The sequence below is a fragment of the Taurulus bubalis genome (assembly GCF_910589615.1).
Source record: "Taurulus bubalis genome assembly, chromosome: 4".
In the NCBI taxonomy this organism is placed as follows: Eukaryota; Metazoa; Chordata; class Actinopteri; order Perciformes; family Cottidae; genus Taurulus; species Taurulus bubalis.
This window is the reverse complement of record NC_136592.1, coordinates 25,355,410-25,373,580: the sequence shown is the minus strand read 5'-3', so window position 1 is coordinate 25,373,580 and position 18,171 is coordinate 25,355,410. Positions and strand designations below refer to the sequence as shown.

Here is an 18,171-nt window from a genome sequence, read left to right as displayed (position 1 = left end):
AGATGACAGGGTGGGGGTTGGGTTAGAAGAGCACTCAGGGCGGGAGGTATTAAGAGGGCTGAAAAGATCTCCACGGAGAAGCAGGGCAACCTGCACATCCCTTTGTGCTCACTGCTGATAAAAACATGTTGAAAGCCTTCCTGAGGAAGTGGCTGCATGTACTGTGGCTGTACTTTATTAACGGGAACAAAACTATTCTTCTTGCCTGGTTGGTTCAGAAGATAGTCTGTGGTTTGACAGTTGGTGGTTAGCGTGCAACATTGAATACAGCGGAGTATAGCAGTTGACAATTATATTTCTAGTTTTTGTCACTTCTTTAATTAACCTATTCATTTTTTGTAAAATGTCAAAGAATAGCATCAAATGTCTGCTATAACCTCCCTCGGCTCAAGGTGCCATCTCCAAATGTCTTTTTGTCGGACCAACTGTGCAAAAAACTAAGATAGTCATGTCCAAAAGAAGCTTACAATCCTCACATTTGAGAATCTGCAAACAGGGAATTTGTGTCATTTTGCTAAGAAAATGACAAAAAAAAGATTGTGTGATTAAGAAAACAAATGCAGATTCATTTCCTGATGATTGACAAATTGATTATTCTGTGGTTTCCCTGTTAATGGGTGGAGAGATTCATCCCGTCTGGATGTGGCTTCTGCTACACTCCATTTGCTGAATCTCTCCCTGTTTTCCTCCCCCTTTCTCTCATTTCTCATCCTCCCACTGACCACAGGTCAGTTGACAACAACAGTATCTATTACAACAATAAACCACATTCTTGTCAAGGTCACCCACATGCGTCCGACTGGGAGGGAGCGAGCGAGAGAGAGAGGCGGTGCCGCCAGCGAGAAAAAACAGATAAAACAAAGCTGAGCTGATAAGGACTTCTCTCTCTCGCCAGCCTTCTCCATAGTCATAAACCTTATCTCACGGCGAAGGGAAACCTGACAACAAACAGGCGCTGTCGTCAACAGCTCAGCCACCTAGACTTCCACTCAAATACCAGTGATTCATTCTTTGACCAGGGCTTTTGAGATCAGGCTGGAGAGAAATCTAGTTCCCTGTGTGGCGAACCGTTCATCATAACACTGACAGCTGTGACCAAAAACTCCAGCGCCGGGTACCTACCAAAGCCTAAAGCAGTCGAGCTAAAATAAATGTTCCTAGACACACTAACCTTATCATCTGAGAGACAAAAGATATTTATCAAGTCCCACATATTATTCAAGGAATACAAGTTGTTATTCAGGCTGGGAGATTTCCCCAGAGCCCCTAACCTCAAACTATTAATAGATGTTCTCTGTTGTGTTGACGAGCATTCTGCGGGTGGTGCCTTCCCCAAACATTAGAAAGACAATCCAAAAGCCACACATCAAGGAACACGCTAAAAAAAAAAAATGCATTATACCGTATTATTTTCCATTGTTTTGTGTTATATTGGCTGACAAAAATAAACAGAAAACAAAGAATATTATACTTAGCACAACATAGACATGTCACTTTCAATGTGGATGCCACAGTGTAGAAACTTACATTACATTACATTGGATGATATATTAAGTTGAATTTGGCAACAGGGCCAACAGTAAATAATGAAACATTAACAAAACAACTCATATTACAGTCAAGGGGAACCACGTTATGAGCTTTCAAAATCTATTATAGGCAAGAAATGCAGCAGAGGTTTCAGCTGCTCGGATGGATAAGCAGGTGATAAAGGTGCAGAGGTCAAGACCGTGGCTATGGGAGTAGAGGGGTGTGTGTGTGTGTGTGTGTGTGTGTGTGTGTGTGTGTGTGTTCTGCAGATACTGCTCGAGCCGCACTCACTCCCACTACGTTAACTCAGGCTTGCCACTCGAAGCGACCTCGACTGCTGGCCGCCTCACAGAGCTCCCATTGAACCGTGTCTATCTTAATGGACGGTGATGTGCGACCATTACCGAGCGCTACGTTCCTTAAAAGCCTGGCAGACTTTTACACCTTTGAACCACCTTTGGGCGCAACGGATGCTGTAGCTCGCACCCTCATGACAAATCCACGCTCCTGCGAGTAGGAGGGGGAAATAAAAGTTGAAATGGCGGGTCACTGGAAGAGCACGAGATAAGATAAGATAATCCTTTATTAGTCCCACAACAGGGCGAGTTAACGCCGCAGTTTATTTTCTGATCCACGCAGCACATTTATGTCTTGTTTTCGATAATTATAGTCCGGAGCTGACTTGAGTGTAATCCAGGGAGTTAAGTGAGAAGCTCCGAACATGCCAAAACAGGGATGACCTGGAAATAAATCTCCGTTAGCAAGTATCAAATCAATCTAAAAGCTGCTCGGAACCACTCAGTAGATGCACTTTGGCATGACAACAAAAGCAGATTGAAATGCTCCCCGAGACGCTCGCTTAATCAGAGGACGTGTAGCGGCGTGTCAGCACAACGCAGCCGCTAGCAGGGAATCCAAAGAAATGATATACCCCGTGCCCTTCAGATCATTAAAAAGCACTAATAATCAGATGGAGGGGATGTCGAGGGAGCGAAGTGAAACCCACTATAACGCACCAAAGCTCCCGTTCTCTCTTTCTGTCAGCCGCTTAGCAGAGGTCTGCTGCTCTCAGCCATCAGAGTTTGATGACCTTGTTAGTTTGAGTGCCTAATCTGCTAATGCCCTGATAAAAAGAAACAGTCAGTGCAGTCATTGTAGTCGCCCCACCCCCCTCCTCCTCCTCCCTCCTGCGATCCATAAACACAGATGTTACCTCTGTCTTTATTTATCCTGAGGACTTTATGTCAAACTGACAGTCTTAAGAGCCAGAGGGTAGAAGATAAATGCCTTTTAAGGTGGCGTGACTTTCAAATATCTAGATACATAGCTGTAATTTTTCAAGACGTAACATGTGAGAATTTGTTGTGGAGTCTTTTAGATAGCCGCAGAACATCAGGCAAAAAGATATTTGTCATGCTCCATTTGGCTTTTATTTTAAGATTTTTCCCAAGTACATTTACTCGCAACACTTTGCTTCTTAGGGCTTAATAATTCATACCCAATATAGGATTTGAGATGAGAGCAGAAGAAATAATTAAACTCACAGTAGATATTAAAAAAATCTACAAAAAAACTGTTATGTTCTTAACAGTACTTTCCCTGTATTTTAACATCTTTAATTTGCGTATTGTTCATCGTATGCGACAAACGCCAAGGTGAATAACCTAATTGTCAATAAACCCTAATTCACGAGAGACAATCCAATCCTGCAGCCACCAACTGCACATCTAATACAATGAACCGATGTATGAATACGGTCTGCAGGAATCAAGTGGATACATTGAGGTAACTAGATCAGGACAAAACCCCAGATCATAATAAAAGGGGAGGCTTAGTCTGAAGGTCGAGTAGCACAGAAACAAAGCATTGTGTTTTTCAAAAAGCTATATTGAATGTCACATTATTCAGCAATGACCAAATTGCCAGGACCTCTGGAGTAACATCCTCCGCTGTATTATTAACAACAAAAATATACCCAAATAATTGTGACATATGACTTAAGTGACTGGATTTAACAGCAAAATGTCTCACTCTTCAAGGGATACATAAACCTAATGGATGTGATTAAGTATAATTTAGTTTTCCAGATGGACAGCGAAGCCCCACTTACCAAACATAATTGAATGTGCGAGCTCAGCTCCTCGCCAAGGACTAAACAACTCCCCAGCCTCCACTACAAAGAGAAGCTCATTTCCATATCAACTTCACCTTCATTGATCCACTCAACACATCCTCCTCCTCCTCCTCTCCCCAACACAAACACCCTGAAGTCCTTTTGGGATAAAGGTGGAGGGAAAGAAATGCGCACAGGACTATTTTAACTATCAGTGCCCACTCAGTGAAGTGTCCATTATTTGGGTGGGCTGTAAAAAAATGCATCGGCAAAAAACAACAACTATATGGAATCACTAATTCAGGAAGCTTGCCCTTAACGTGGCAACACAAAAAGCCCTCGGCCCATCTGTGCACCAGACCAACAAACGCACTAACCCCACTACTTCACTAATTTATCCATAATTCAAAAAAAGGACTTCACAGTTGCAACAAGGACATCCAAAAGGTGCAGACACGGCCAAAAAAAATACAACCGGTCCGAGTCCGTTTGACAGTTGTGTTTATACGACACATCTGGCGTCTGCGTACTGTCAGCTGGACACGCGGCTTTGGAAAGTATCGACATTAAAGAGCAGAAGAGAAGAAGTACTCCGGCGCTTGTATGTCTGGTCAAAGTGAGCGGTTAGCTACATGGCTCAGGTCTTTATTGAACACTGTAGATGCACATCACTCAAATGACGTCCAGAAGGCAGTTTGAGTGACGCGTCAGGTGGTTAATAATACTGTGAAGCCAACAATCTCTTTCTTATACGACTCAAACTATGGCAGGGGAACAGTAGACTCCCTATATTCATTGAGCGCCGCTACTAAGATTTCACACGGTGACTAGCATCCTCTGCTATTGTGTTTCACAAAGTGCAGGGTTTAGCTTCTCCACAGCTAGCGTTGTCGGTACCGGTTACAAACATGCTCGGTAGTGAATGACGTGCAAACCTGCTGACAGATTCTGTGCTTTTGCCTTGACCAGAGAAAAGTGGACACACACCATGTAGGGCTGTGCGGTATATCGGTTTCAGATTGCCGTACGGTATGAATTGTTCACATACCATCATACCGGTGCGTAGCCGTAACAACAGTTGTCGCTCTTCAGCAGGCAGCAACATTTATTTTTCACAGCTTACCGTGGAGGGCGCCACGGTCGGAGCTACTTGTATTAAGCCTAGTTTATGGTTCTCCGTCAGGTCGACGGCGTACCTACGCCGTAGCTACGCCGTAGCTACACCGTAGCTACGCCGTCGACGCAGACCCCTACGCCGTAGCCTGACGCGCACCTCCAAAAAATCCTAACGACGCGGACCACAAGCGCTGTGATTGGTCCGCTCAGAACGTAATTTCCGGCAGTTGCTTTTTCCCAGCCTCGACCGGTTTAGTGGTCGTACAGACCACCTACGCAAACGTCTTCTTTGTCGCCTGCGCTTCAACATTTGCAATATAAGCATTTGCTCTTCAATATTGATGAGCTCCAACTTTAATGCAGCCGCTCCAACTTGGTCGCCATTGTTTACTGTGACCGGAATTCGGCTATAACCCCTGAAACCACACAGACACACAGGCACACCCCCCTGGTGGCATGCGGTTAATTGCAGAGCAACGCGGTCCCTCGACGCACAACTTCGAATGCTCAACGACGGCGTCACGTCGTGTGACGGAGAACCATAAACTAGGCTTTACGTGTATTGAGACAGTCATGGTTTCTAACTTTATAACAACAATTAATAGCCCACTACAAACGCTCTTTAACAGGGTAAAACACCACGACACAACAGTTTGTGACAAACAATTTGTAACACTAATAATTGTACATTTATAAAATTACACCGCCGAACTGCATGCTGGGTAGAGCTCGCACACTTTCACAGAAACTCTGTCACAGGAAGACAGACTCTTCCGGTCTGTCTTTTCCTGCGACGGAGTTTCCCTGGGTCCTAAGTCCCTCCATGTTTAGCTTCCTAACACTCTACGTACCAACGTAAAAACAGCTGTTCACCACTCGCAACAGCTTTACAGTTGGAAAAACATACCGTGAAACCGCCAGAATCTTACAAAATACCATGATAGGAATTTTTGGCCATAGAATAGTTGCCCCGACGCTTTCAGTGTGGACTTTGGATGCTCCCCCCGCATTTGCACGGGTTTGTTCCAGGTGGTTCTGGTTTCCTCCCAACCCAAAGTCAATTATTTTGGGTGTACTGGGGGAAAATAAAAAAAATGCCTTTGTGTGAATGAGGAAGAATAATAGCTGCGAAGGTGTTGGCCGACGGGATATTCTGATGCACCAACATCCACCTGGATTCTTCGTTTTTCTCTCGTCTTAATCATTTCCAGCAGTTCTCCTCACATTGTAACCTCACCCGAAACTGCCGTGTATAAAAAAACAAAACCCTTACAAGACTGCTGACGGAAAGGGTCTGGAAGAGGAAAGGGAAAACTCCCAGCATGATATTTGATGAACACCGTTTTGACAGGGGGGACTCTTTCTCTGCCTGCAACAGATAATGCAACGCTTCTGTATTCAAGGACACCAATGCGGTCTCCATTGAGCGTATCAGCATTCATAAGAGGACTGCGCTGTGGCAGGGGTGACTTTGATGCATGTGGTACTCTTGTTTAAGTAGAGGAAGCAGCATGAGAAAAATCAAACCTCCACACACACACTGGAGAAGTCGTTGGCACTCAACCAATTTTTGAGGGGAGTTTTTTATTTTTTGCAGAGGACGACCTACATTTATCACTTCTTAGGCTTTTAATGTAGTAAATCATGTAGGTGCAGATAATCTATAAAGACACAGGGATCAGAAGTCTGCAGTATTACGAAGATTTAATTTGCTGGACAAAGAGGAGGAATAAAAAAGATGACGTTGCAGATGAGGTATATGATGTAAATTCCAATATTTTTCAACATTTAGTCAATAAATAGCTTAACACACACAGAGTGTTCACTGGATGCGGGACAGGAGAGGCTTTTGTTTGGCATTAAATATTTCCCAAACTCAACAGGAACTTCACACTGCAGATGACTTCAGAGCTGGTTTCATACGGTCGTTCTGCTCACAATAACGTCTTCATAACTCTTCATATATTGTTATTTTAATACTCTCAACTCTCTTGACGGGCCAAGTCTGGCCTTGGTCGAAGAGCCTCTGCCAGCTGCATTAATTCAAAACGATCATGTAAACAGTGACCGACTCCTCGATGCCAAAGTCAAATAGTTCCATGTCATCGGGTTTGAAAGGAGTTGGCAGCGACGCAGAACTTCAGTTCGGGCAGCAGAGCGGCAATGTCCGTACACTTAACGCGTATATAGTTTATTTATTTATCTATGTCTCCTTAAGAGCATTAGATTGGGGGTGAGGATTTAAGGGATTCAGTGGTGATGAAGCGTTAAGTTGTTGGACTGACGCCCGGGTCAGCGAGCAACAAGATGCTTCACCTCATTCTCAAACGCTCTTCCCACCCCCCGACACATTTAACATGAAGGGGTTCAGTGTAAAACTCTCGGTGGCGATTACGTATATCTAAAAGACAAATAAAAAAAACAAAAAAGAAGCCTTTGAGGAAAGCACTTATGCCGATATTCTTTCCCTCACATTAACGAAGTACTGTTAAGGCCTCGCTGATGTACGCTAATGACATCCTGATTTATGGTAATTAAGAATCAATTCTAAATTCACTGGAACATCATTTCTGCCCACTCTTAAAAGACTTCCATAAAAAACTATCTTTTTGCATTATAACAATGACAACATTTCTTTGTTCCAAAAAAATAATCTATTTGGATAATTTGAAACTTGAAAACGCTTTAGAGGAAGACACTATTAACTGCTGCCGTCTGCATGTTGTGGGTGAACCAATCTTTGGGAATTGCTTCAGTAACAACTCGTAAGCATTTGCATTAATAACCTCTCAAAATATAATTCATACATCATGAAATGAGCAGTTTGGTATTGGGGGAAAGAGAAAAAAAAGGAGCCTTGCAAAATACAAACTGCTCCAAATTCAGCCCTATATTGTGCATCGACTCATGAATGTTTGACATTGTTCCCGAAGGACGGACGTGTTCTCCCTTTAATTTCTATCAGCGGTATAATCCCCTTTTGAAACCTTTTTTTTAGGGTGAATTAGACGGGCCCTGCATTCAAAGAGATGAGTGGAGGGAAGGGGGTGGGAATAATCACAAGGGCCTCGCTGTCTGTGTGGATTAGAATGGGGAAGAAAATCCTTTCATCTCAGATCTGTACTTCCAAGCTTGGAAGCATGTGCGCTCAGACACAACGCACCGAACCTTCAAAAGCATTCTGCTCGCAAAAAATAAAGCCAAGGACCTCGACGCTGTTAAATGTTATTAATATACAAGGAGCAGCTATTTACATTTAAACAGATGTTATTCAATTATGCTGGAAATGGGGCACGGTAGTCGCTGGATTAGAGAAAAGCTCGTATAAAAGCTTTGCTCTCCAGGCTGACCTCTCAGACTGAGCGCAGGGGAGGGCACGCACATGATCCAACTCGCCTCTCCAATTTCTCAGGCTGAAATGCGGGCCGCCGCTCTATTTCTGGCAGACGAGCCTTTCTTTCAACATCCAGACAAAATGCAACGAGAGGGATCACACCAGAGAGGAGAGAAAACGACAAACAAACGCCACCGAACAACGCTATCTGACAGATAAGAAAATGGATTAGTTATTATGTCTGTTTGCTCAGTTGTCTACCTCAGTGGGGGGTTTAGCGGAGGGTAAAACGACAAGAAGCCTGGCTGGGTGCGACAGGAGTGGACACTTAAGACACCGTGGGGCTGTGATAACATAAACATCTCAAATTCCTGGGGGAAAAGCATGGTTCCACAACACCAAAGTCATGGGAAAATGTATATTTCGATGGAGTAGAACAGTTGTCTACAGTAAAGCTGTAGACAACCCTCGTGTCATTAGAGTTTCTCCGGTCCGGTATCTCGGAGGAAACACAAGCCACACACATGTGTGTATACTTGTTTTCCCAAAAGGCTGACAAATACCAGTCAAGTGATATTTTTAGGACAATTATAGATAATCACACAGCGGGAGCTGGGACGCAGAACTGAGTTAAGAATCTGACTAGTGTATACAGAGAAAATAAACTTGACTGTTCGTGTCTTTTGGGATGCAAAAAATGGACTTCCTGGACTGACTGACTCGTCCCATCTAGATTAGATGTTGGCATAAAAAAAAAAAAGGCAGTTAGTTTGCAGAAACAAAACAAACCTCAAAAAAGCACTTCACCCAAAGTATACCAAGTAATTGTCCACTTTCTACCTTACAAACTACTGTGGAGTTAGTACCTTTAGTTAAATAAATAACATTAATACGCAACTATTTGAATGATTGATTAATAATTTAAGCCATTTATTGTTAGCTCTAGGTTCTTGAATATCTTACTTTATAGTACACCTTTAGTACAGGTTTTCGACTGTTTGGCCGGACAAAACAAGACATTTATTGATGTCACTTTGAAAAGTGTGATGGACTTTTCCCCCAGTTTTCTGACATTTTATAGACCAAAGGATGAATCAATAACTTAATATAGAATTGATAATGTGAGTAATAGTTGGTTACGCTCTATTTCATTTGAAGCTAAAGCCCCAAAAAACAAAGAGCATGAGGCATTATAATGCATAATGAGGGAATGAGAGAATCTTTCTTTGTCTTCATGTCATTTCTCTTGCATATACAATCTTAAACCATGGCAGATAAAACTTGCTGGCGGATATGTACAAGTGACATTTCATTGATCAGAGGCAATAATTCGCCGCTATGGCCTCTTGAGGTTTCAGGAGTCTAACTATTATAGCATTCAATATCTTTACTTGATGCAGGACAAGCAGAGAACATAAGTGGTGAACCAAACACATTGTACTTCAGAGGATATAAATTATCTTTGATAACAAGCAATGGTTCAATGAAATGAGGAATTTCACAGTTGAAGAGTTAGTGATTTCCCTAAACTTGTTCCATTTAACAACAAACTGGCTGCAAACAATCCCCTTAGAAAAGTATTAGAGGGGGAGGGCGAGAAACGTAATCCTCTCTTTAATCACTCTTGCTCAAACACTGCCTTGCTGTTAACTTCCTCTTTGTTCAACTAAAAACCTTTCACAAGCTGTTAAGCTCTTGGACTGCAAATGTTTTCTCAGCCAGGGTTTCATGCGTTAAAAAAAAAAAAAAAGTCTGGATATTGGTAATTATTTTAACATACGCCCTGGAAAACGTGTACATTTAAGAGTCTGAACGACGAAATAATTTAGAGGAAGTTCCTTTCGCATGGCCCAGAACAACAGCAGTTGTGCAAGAAACCACAGAGAAATCCCCTGCAAACTATTTTCTACGACCGTAGCAAGTCAGTACAAACTTTCAGCCACCTCGTCCCTGGCTGGTAGAAAATTCCAGTCGAGGGGGGGGGGAGCCTCGTCTCCTCCTCCCCACTGTGTGGGTTTTGTTCTGCTAATCAGACCACATGCCTCAAGGATTCAGGAATCCAAGAGCTCTCAGCCAGCTCCTCTCATTCCACATACAGCCGCAGCAGCCTGTGACAAACTATTCAGTGTGTTGGGGGGTTAAAGACTCTATCCATTCATAACACTGTTCAACCCTCCCTCCCTCCTCTCCTAATCTCAGGCAGTTCTTTAGCCTCACCACCTCCTTGTCCTCCTCCCCCTCAAATGCCCTCTCTCTCCCCTCTCACCACAGCAGAGCCCTTTAAAAAAAAAAAAAGAAATCTATCTGCATACTGCACACTAGGCCTGAACAGGCTCATGGTGTATTATTAGACTGGTCCAACCGCACACCCACTATGGTTTTAAAATAGAAAAAAACACAACTCGGCCTCCATCGAGAGTCTTGATATTCTCTCCCCCTCGCTTATTTCTCCCTTTTTTTCCCGGTTTGTTTCCTGCCAGGCTCTCTAATGCTACTCACGAATCGAGAGGCGCAATGAGGCACACTGGAAATTTGCAGCCCTGACAATGGAAGACAGCTGCTCCTGCAGCATAAGTCTTTCATGAGCTGAATTAGTGGTACAAGCCTTTGCTCTCCCTTCCCCCACACCGACCTCCCCCTCGTAGCGCGCCGATCCAGACGCAGCAGTACACCTCGTGGAAAGCTTTGGGAGAGAGAAAGACGGGGAGGGAAAAAACAAAGCGCGACACAGGGCTTTGTTTGACAGATCTGTGATCGCTTCTTTTCTTCTTCTCTAAAAGTAGCCCAACATTGTTTTGCATCACTGTAGAAAACACTCACGTCGATTCTTAATTATGTGTTGAAAGAAGAAGGTACAATGATGTCTTCTAGGTGATACTGATGTGGAAATAAAACAATTACCAAGTGTCAAGGGGCTGAATGCCAGAAGCTTTTACAGACCGCAGGTAATGATAATAATAATAATAATAATAATAAAAACAACAACAACAAGCATGATAGAAAACGAATAAAACAGAACCATCAAATATTATGTCTGAGTTCAAAATCTATTGAAACACTGTACACAGACAAGTATGATAATACTATAAATCCAACATGTTTATAGAACAAAATACAAAAAGAGCTAGTTCTCAGATTGTGATGAATAAAACCTAATGAAATCAAAACACTTGAAAAGCAGGAGACGCATAATTATATTTCTCATTGGAAAAACCAAGCTATCCAAAGGAACAAAAAGCGAAGGAACAATATTGCATTCCACTTTGGGGAAATTGTCAGGTATGATTTAAAAACAGTATGCTGTTGACAAAAGACCGTCACGGAAAACAATGTTTAACACAAAACAGCATGTTCATCACAACAACATCATTGTTGACGCCAGCGAGGCTCTCTCCCCTAGTCACAATAAATGCAACCAAAAATTTCCCTCCAAAGTTTTTCATTGTTCCAGATTGAACTTGTGGTAAAAGCGAGCTTAATTTTACACTCGATCTCAAAAGTGACAACAAATCCCAAAAGCCTCCAGGAAGCGGTGAGATCACGGGACACAAATCAGGCTAAACATCCACCGAGGTCAAGGTGACTACAGGCAGCAGTGTTTACGACTGGAAAGACCTGGTTCCAGTATTAAATATTTCCAAACACAAAGTCTGTGGTTCCCCTTAACAGGGATTTCCTGAGCAACAAGACTATAAACTTTGTGGGCCGGCGGCATTCTTCTCCTAATTCAATATCTGAATCTGTGGACTGCCGCGTGGGCTGTGAGGAATCTGGCATAATGGTGGTTCTCGAATATGGTTTTCTCGGGTTAAGGGTCGATGACTGGTCTATGCAGCAATGTGAATCTGAAGATGTTTGGAAATGTAACTGAGTGAAGCGTAGGTGCAGAAATAGTGGACTGTGCCCTTAGTGATGGAAATACACTATTGAAATCGCTACAAGGAGGTTTGCAAGATAAAACTATTACATTGTGTTAGAATAGACACTTCAATGGTGTCTACATTTGTGGCGCCTGTCTTTCAAGGTCCAGTAATGTACAAACTGGAAGCCTGGGGCTGTATTTGGAAGGATAATACATTGAAAAATGTCTCTCGACTGTTTCATTATTGCCACCAACCGACTTCCTCAGATAAAAAGGAAGAGAGAGACGGCAAGCGAAAACAAGTTGGATGTTAAAAATACTGAAATTTCTTTAATTTGGCAGCATTTGGAGTTGGTACCAAATGACGAGCGAGGGCCAACTAATCTTGGAAGCTGTATGCATGTTCTGTGGCAGATCGAGATGGAATTAATAAAAAAATGCATTCCCATCTCAGGAGCAATCCACTAGTAAGTACTGTGAGGTTGTGTTAGTCTATTAAGCCCCGACCCATCTACATACATACATACATCATCAATAAGCATGGGAAAACATACTAATGCAGTTATGGTTAGAGAATATATTTTTTTAGGTTAGGTAATATATGAATAACAGTTTGTTTTTTAACCACTGTATATTTATGGAGGGCTTTGAAGGATAAATATTGTCTGCTGCTGTTTTATTCAAACAATTGTGATTTACACTGATTCTACCGGCTGTGTTGATTTGCAATGACATGTCAGTGAGGGATAAGACGCAGTAAACCTTGAAAATGTGGGCGATGCATGGCATGCGTCTTCGTCTGCAGAAACAAGCAGTATCCCTGAGACATGCTCGTTTACATTAAATGAAAATAGAAAAACACTCGACCAATGCTAACATTACTAAATCATTTGTATGTCCATTCCAGCAGCTGTTCAGTGATAAAAAAAAAAAGAACATAATGTTCAACGCGTCTGTATTCGACGTCCTTGGTTCTATTATATTTTCAAAATTCATAGAGTCTGGCATTTTGTTTTTTGCCTACAAGCTCAAACCGTTTCACGTTATTGTGAAGTCAGCTGCTAATGGCAGACGTGGAAAACAATTAGTGTCAAATGTTTTCTTCCTGTAGTAGTGAGAGACTCCCCGAGGGGGGATGCTGCACACAGGCAGAGGCAACCGACACAGAAATCACAACGAAACTGGGGCCGGCATATAAATCATTACTGTGATTTGTCAACTTTCTGTGGCACTGAACATTGATCAGATAAATGCGATTGGGTATTTGTTTAAAAACTCTGTTGTCCAAATGTACGACTTGAAGAAGGCTAGGGATTTAAAAACTAAGAAATTGAGTTACTCAAAGAGCTGGAGACACAGCCCTAAGCTGATGTCAGAAAGGTGTGTGTTGAGGGGATTTCCGAAGCTATTCGACCGCCAGACAGGCAGTTCTGTAAACCGGCGGCTTAATATGCCACCGATGTCTGCGAAGAGCGTAAATTTAGGTAAGATCTAAAAGCTCAAGATACACGTTTGTGCAAGATGTCGAGGAGATCTGAAAAATATTTGAACAAGCACTTCAAGTGCCGCCTGTTAATCAAGAAACGGCTCTGCTTATCTGCTTTACAAAGAGCACAGACAGGTAAGCTAACAGGCTCACTTTGTAGCGAGCGTCTTGATGTAATTTACTCCCCTTCTTAAAATAAGTCACAGTCTCTCCTCTTTCAGAGCCTCTAAAAAGCCCTGGCACTGCTTAAAAAGGAACGAGCTGTAACACAATAGCAACAGTCAGCCGGGCGCAGAGAGAAAAGGAAAAAATAAATATCTCAAGCTAGCTCTCGTGAGATCTCTCTACTACCAGAGCTGGACATTTGAATCAAGTGCTGCCTTTCCTTTCTCTCTCTTTTCCCCCTCTCCCTCCCTCCCCACTTTTCAAAGTAACCCTGCCGGTGTAATTTTCCATGAGAGCTGCTCCATTTATCAAGGCCAGTGGCACATCGAGGCGGCTAACGAATGCCTTACTCCTCTAGATTTTGTATAATTAGAGGTGGGAGAGAGAGACACACTCAGAGGTGGTTAGCACTTGTACGAAGGAAGCCGAGATGATTTATTCAGCATCCGAGAGCCAAAAGCTTTGGGGAGCTTTAACTTAGGACGCAGACAATGCAGCCTCGCTGTTACACCTCCACCACAGAGGACAAGACAGCTAGTGAGACACATACTGATTAGCGCTTGGATTACACTGGGCGTGGGACAGCTAGTTCGTTTAAATCAGCAGGCGAGACGTAATGAGGCTGACGAACTCCCAAATATACTTATTTTCTCTCCTCCATTCAACATTAACATAGCAGACAGTCGCTTGCTGCTATGTAAAGACAAAGTGGAGTGATGTCTACCTGAGCAGAGAATGAAGCCGTCCTCCCCCTGTGGTCTGTAATCTGAGCTACTCTGTGCTTTGTTTACTTTGACGCCATGTTGAGAGCCTTGTGGAGGCAGCAGATATGCTCAAGGCTTCGTGTTCAGCACTTTTAAGTAACGCTGTGTCGTATTATTCAATGTAACTATTCACAATATACACACTATCTTCGGCAATCAAACATTGACAACAGGTGTAGGATCCATATTCACCGATGTAATTCTATCACAGCGATGTAAAGATTAAATTATTTTCCAAATTCACATTTTAAAGGGACGCCATATATAGCGAAGTCGTGAGTCAAGTCAGCTATGGTTTCTTTGTCGACCACAGTCAGTATCAATTTTTCAGTTTGTGCCAGCTGCAAAATAAAAAAGAATCTCGTCTGTGGACGTTAGCTGCTGAGAGTAGTGCGTGGTGGTGGAATGGGATTCTTCAGTCGCATCACGTGAAATGCTCATTTTAGGCGTGGAGATCATGTTTCTACTGACTGGACGTTCTTGTGGAGTTCAGGATCGGGTCGGTGCCATTTCGTCTGTCCATATGGCTGCGAGTCTTCTGCTATTTGCAGCAGTTTTTGCTTTTACCGTTGCCCGAGGGAACATCCATTATAGAGCGAGCGCCGTTTCAGGTCGAAGGGCATGTAAAATACAGTATGTGTGCTGGGTGCTGGCTAATCGGAATCTAGATTTAACATTTCCACTCTTGTGCCTAATACCGAGGGACCGATCAAATCTCCCCCCCCCCCTTAGAAAAATGTATTTGTTGTTTTCAAGACCTTTCTTTTGTTATGATTGTATGAGTGAAACAGGAACTCTGACTACTCTTTGCATTATCATCATTAGAGCCATTGGACCAAACACATCAGCCTTCAAGACTTTTTGGGGGTATGCGTTTATCCTTCATGAGAATAAATGGGCAACTCCTTAAAACATGCTGTCCAGTTATTTTACTCCAGACAGGATGATCTCTATTCATCACAACTCATTTTTCTCACAGCATCTAATTTTCCCTCAACTTTGGCTTTGTACCAGTTGCAGGATTATAAGGCTGGGGTTGTCTTTTAAATGTGTACGAGAGCCTGACTGGTGTCAACACTGGGTTTGGATCCATCCGTCACATATCCTCCCTCTTCCTCATGTGATTAATTAAACATCCCAGTTTCTCCATGTAGAAACATGACAAGCTGATTTACAAAGCACAAATGATACAGAAATATAAATATATATTTATTTGTTTGCTTTTTAGAAAAATGCCCTTTTATTTTAAACTGGGGTTGCCAACCTTAAAACTGCTCATGAAGCCAAAATGGATGTTAGCAGCAATATCATTACATCCTTTTTTAGCCACGTTTTCAAGGATACCTTTCACAGGCTGGATATTTGAAAAGCAGCTACGACCTCGGTCCTTTATCCGGTGTTGAAAACCAATTCATGTGGTTCACCCTCTAAAGCCCTTTCACTCTAAATACATTATGATTACAAAGACTCTCCTGAAATTCCCTTTCATAGCAGCAAGCCCAAGGAGGCTCTCCAGCTTGTGTTCATGACTGGGTGTCCTGGATTTAAGGAATCAAACAGGCTTCCTCGCAGCCCATCCCCCACGCCACTTTCAGAGCAGCAGGAAAAAACGACGAAGGCGTGCTTTGCACCGGCTCCCTCCCCCACACACACACACACACACACTGCTCCACCAGGCATTGCTGGGGCTTGTGGGATTAAGAATGGAACACGATGACAGACAAAAACAGTCCTCAGCGCCTCCCTGCACTGCCGTCTTTTATTCTGCCAGAGCATGAAAAGGCCGCTATGAGGCATACAATAGAAACGGTGATAGATCAACTCCATGAGTGAACAAGATAAGTGTGGGTGAATAGCTACACGGCTCTTTATATTGTCATTGTGAGATTGTGTCGGTGCAGAAATCGTGTGAAGAAAAACAAAAACGTGGAAGGAGATGCGACATTCCTCTCACTTTGCTGGCGCGATGTGCCGTGTACACGACCGACAACACATGTCATATTCTTGCCTGACATTAGTTTTACTGCCTGGTGGACAGGACATTACACGCTGGGATTCATTTTTAACATGAGACATTTTTTAAACATGAAGGCACTTCCTTTTAATCAACCCACTGCTGTCAAGAAGAAGAGGGAGGACGGGGGGGCATTTCCTGTAGCTGTCTGAGCGTCTTATTGGTTAAGGGCGCCCTTATTCACTGCGTGGTAACAAAAGGAGAAAACAGCAGTAGGTCTTTTTTTTAATGCATCACATGTCAGTGCTTCTCCAAGCCTGCTGTGAACGACAGGCCGTCCCAAAGCACACTTCAAGAAGCCTAAAGCACTCGATCCTCTTGGATTAATTCATACCGCAATAATTAAACTGACGAAAGACAGCACTGTTTCAACGATACACAGACAAATGCACCACCACAGATGTATTTTATATAAAAGACAGCTGTTGCCAACGCATTTCAACGACTGAGAACTTTTACAGACTCCTCCGGAATATGGTGGCAGGCTAGCTCGCAGGGCTTCTTTGAGAGTTCAACTTTTGAACCACAAGGATGTTTGTCCGTGGGTTCCTTTGATATAAGGAGACTAATTACTGGAGTCATTTCCCTTTTTGATACACGAAACACAGCGCCAACCAAATCCATGCAGCATCAGAAGAATGTCAAAAAGGGAAAAGCTTACCTTCTCATTTTTCACCTTCTTTAACGTCTTGCATTCAGTATTACCATTTTCCACCTCCTCGGGTTCAGTTTTTGTGGTCAATGCTGGTACTATCCCTATAGGTTCAAGTGCAATATTCCCCATTTGATTGGCTTCTGCCAAGTCTGTGGATTGTGTGTTCTCAAAGGACGCATTACGACTATTCCCCAAAGCGACTTGGGCTTGAGACACAACATCCTTCTCGGCAGCCGCGATTGCCACGACCGGGGTTCCGTCGGTTTTGTCCTTCTTGCTTTTCCCGGTAGCCCCTTCCTTCTCCTTTTTACCACTCAGCACACTTCTGGAGGCTTTGCCGGCCTTTTCCATGTTCTTCCCAGAGGTGGTATTGTTGCCAGCAGCTCCTGCGCTCACCGCTGTGCCCGTCGGCTCCACTTGAGTCCGTCCTGTAGTTTCCTTTTTGCCGCCGTCCCCGGCTGAAGCTTTGCCACTATTGTCTTTAGAGTTCTTGCTGCGCTTGTATTTGGATTTGCTCTCCTTGCCTTGAGCTCCAGACACTGGACTAACAAACCGAATGTTGTCGGGCAACGCCGCCACTGCACTGGGTGGTGCCGCCATGCCGTCTTTGGTGCCAGACATCTCAAGTTTGTCCTTCTCTAAGTCCGCGTCAAGGTCAATAATCAGATTTCCAACACCGATATCCCACTCATCCCCGCTATCGTAAGTGTCCACCGCATTAGAGTCCACACCTTTCCCGCCTGCAGTGCCACCACTTAGGGACATTTTAGTGCCAACGGCCCAGGATTGCCTCAGTGAGGTTCGACACCCTCTCAGACGGTCGGGACTCAGGGGCTAGGGTTAGAGAATCCTCACGGTCTACTCGTTCCTGTTCCATTTAACCACATTTTGCCCTAGAAAAGGAGAGAGAGAAAATGATTTATATTAGTCGGATAATTCTTTCCTAGAAAATAACAGTACTACCACTCTGCAAACACGGAACAGAGCTTTTTTTGATCGGGGCACAAAGAAAATCGTTTGATCACGATCTGGTAATTCTTTTGATGTTCACGGCACAAACCTCTATGGTAATACCCACTGGTGCGACAGCACTGCTCTAGGGGAGAAAAAAAAAGAAAAACTCTCATAATCA

General features: G+C 43.3%; 1 protein-coding gene across 1 annotated transcript in view; it reads right to left on the bottom strand.

Moving 5' to 3' along the window:
* znf609b (zinc finger protein 609b) overlaps positions 1 to 17,804 on the bottom strand; it is a gene marked incomplete at its 5' end in the record, with an annotated part of 45,056 nt that extends 27,252 nt beyond the window's left edge. The window contains one exon of the mRNA XM_079216455.1: positions 17,046 to 17,804. Coding sequence (XP_079072581.1) covers positions 17,046 to 17,804 — 759 coding nt within the window. The remainder of the gene's footprint in view (positions 1 to 17,045) is intronic.
* Between the last annotated feature and the right edge of the window lie 367 nt (positions 17,805 to 18,171).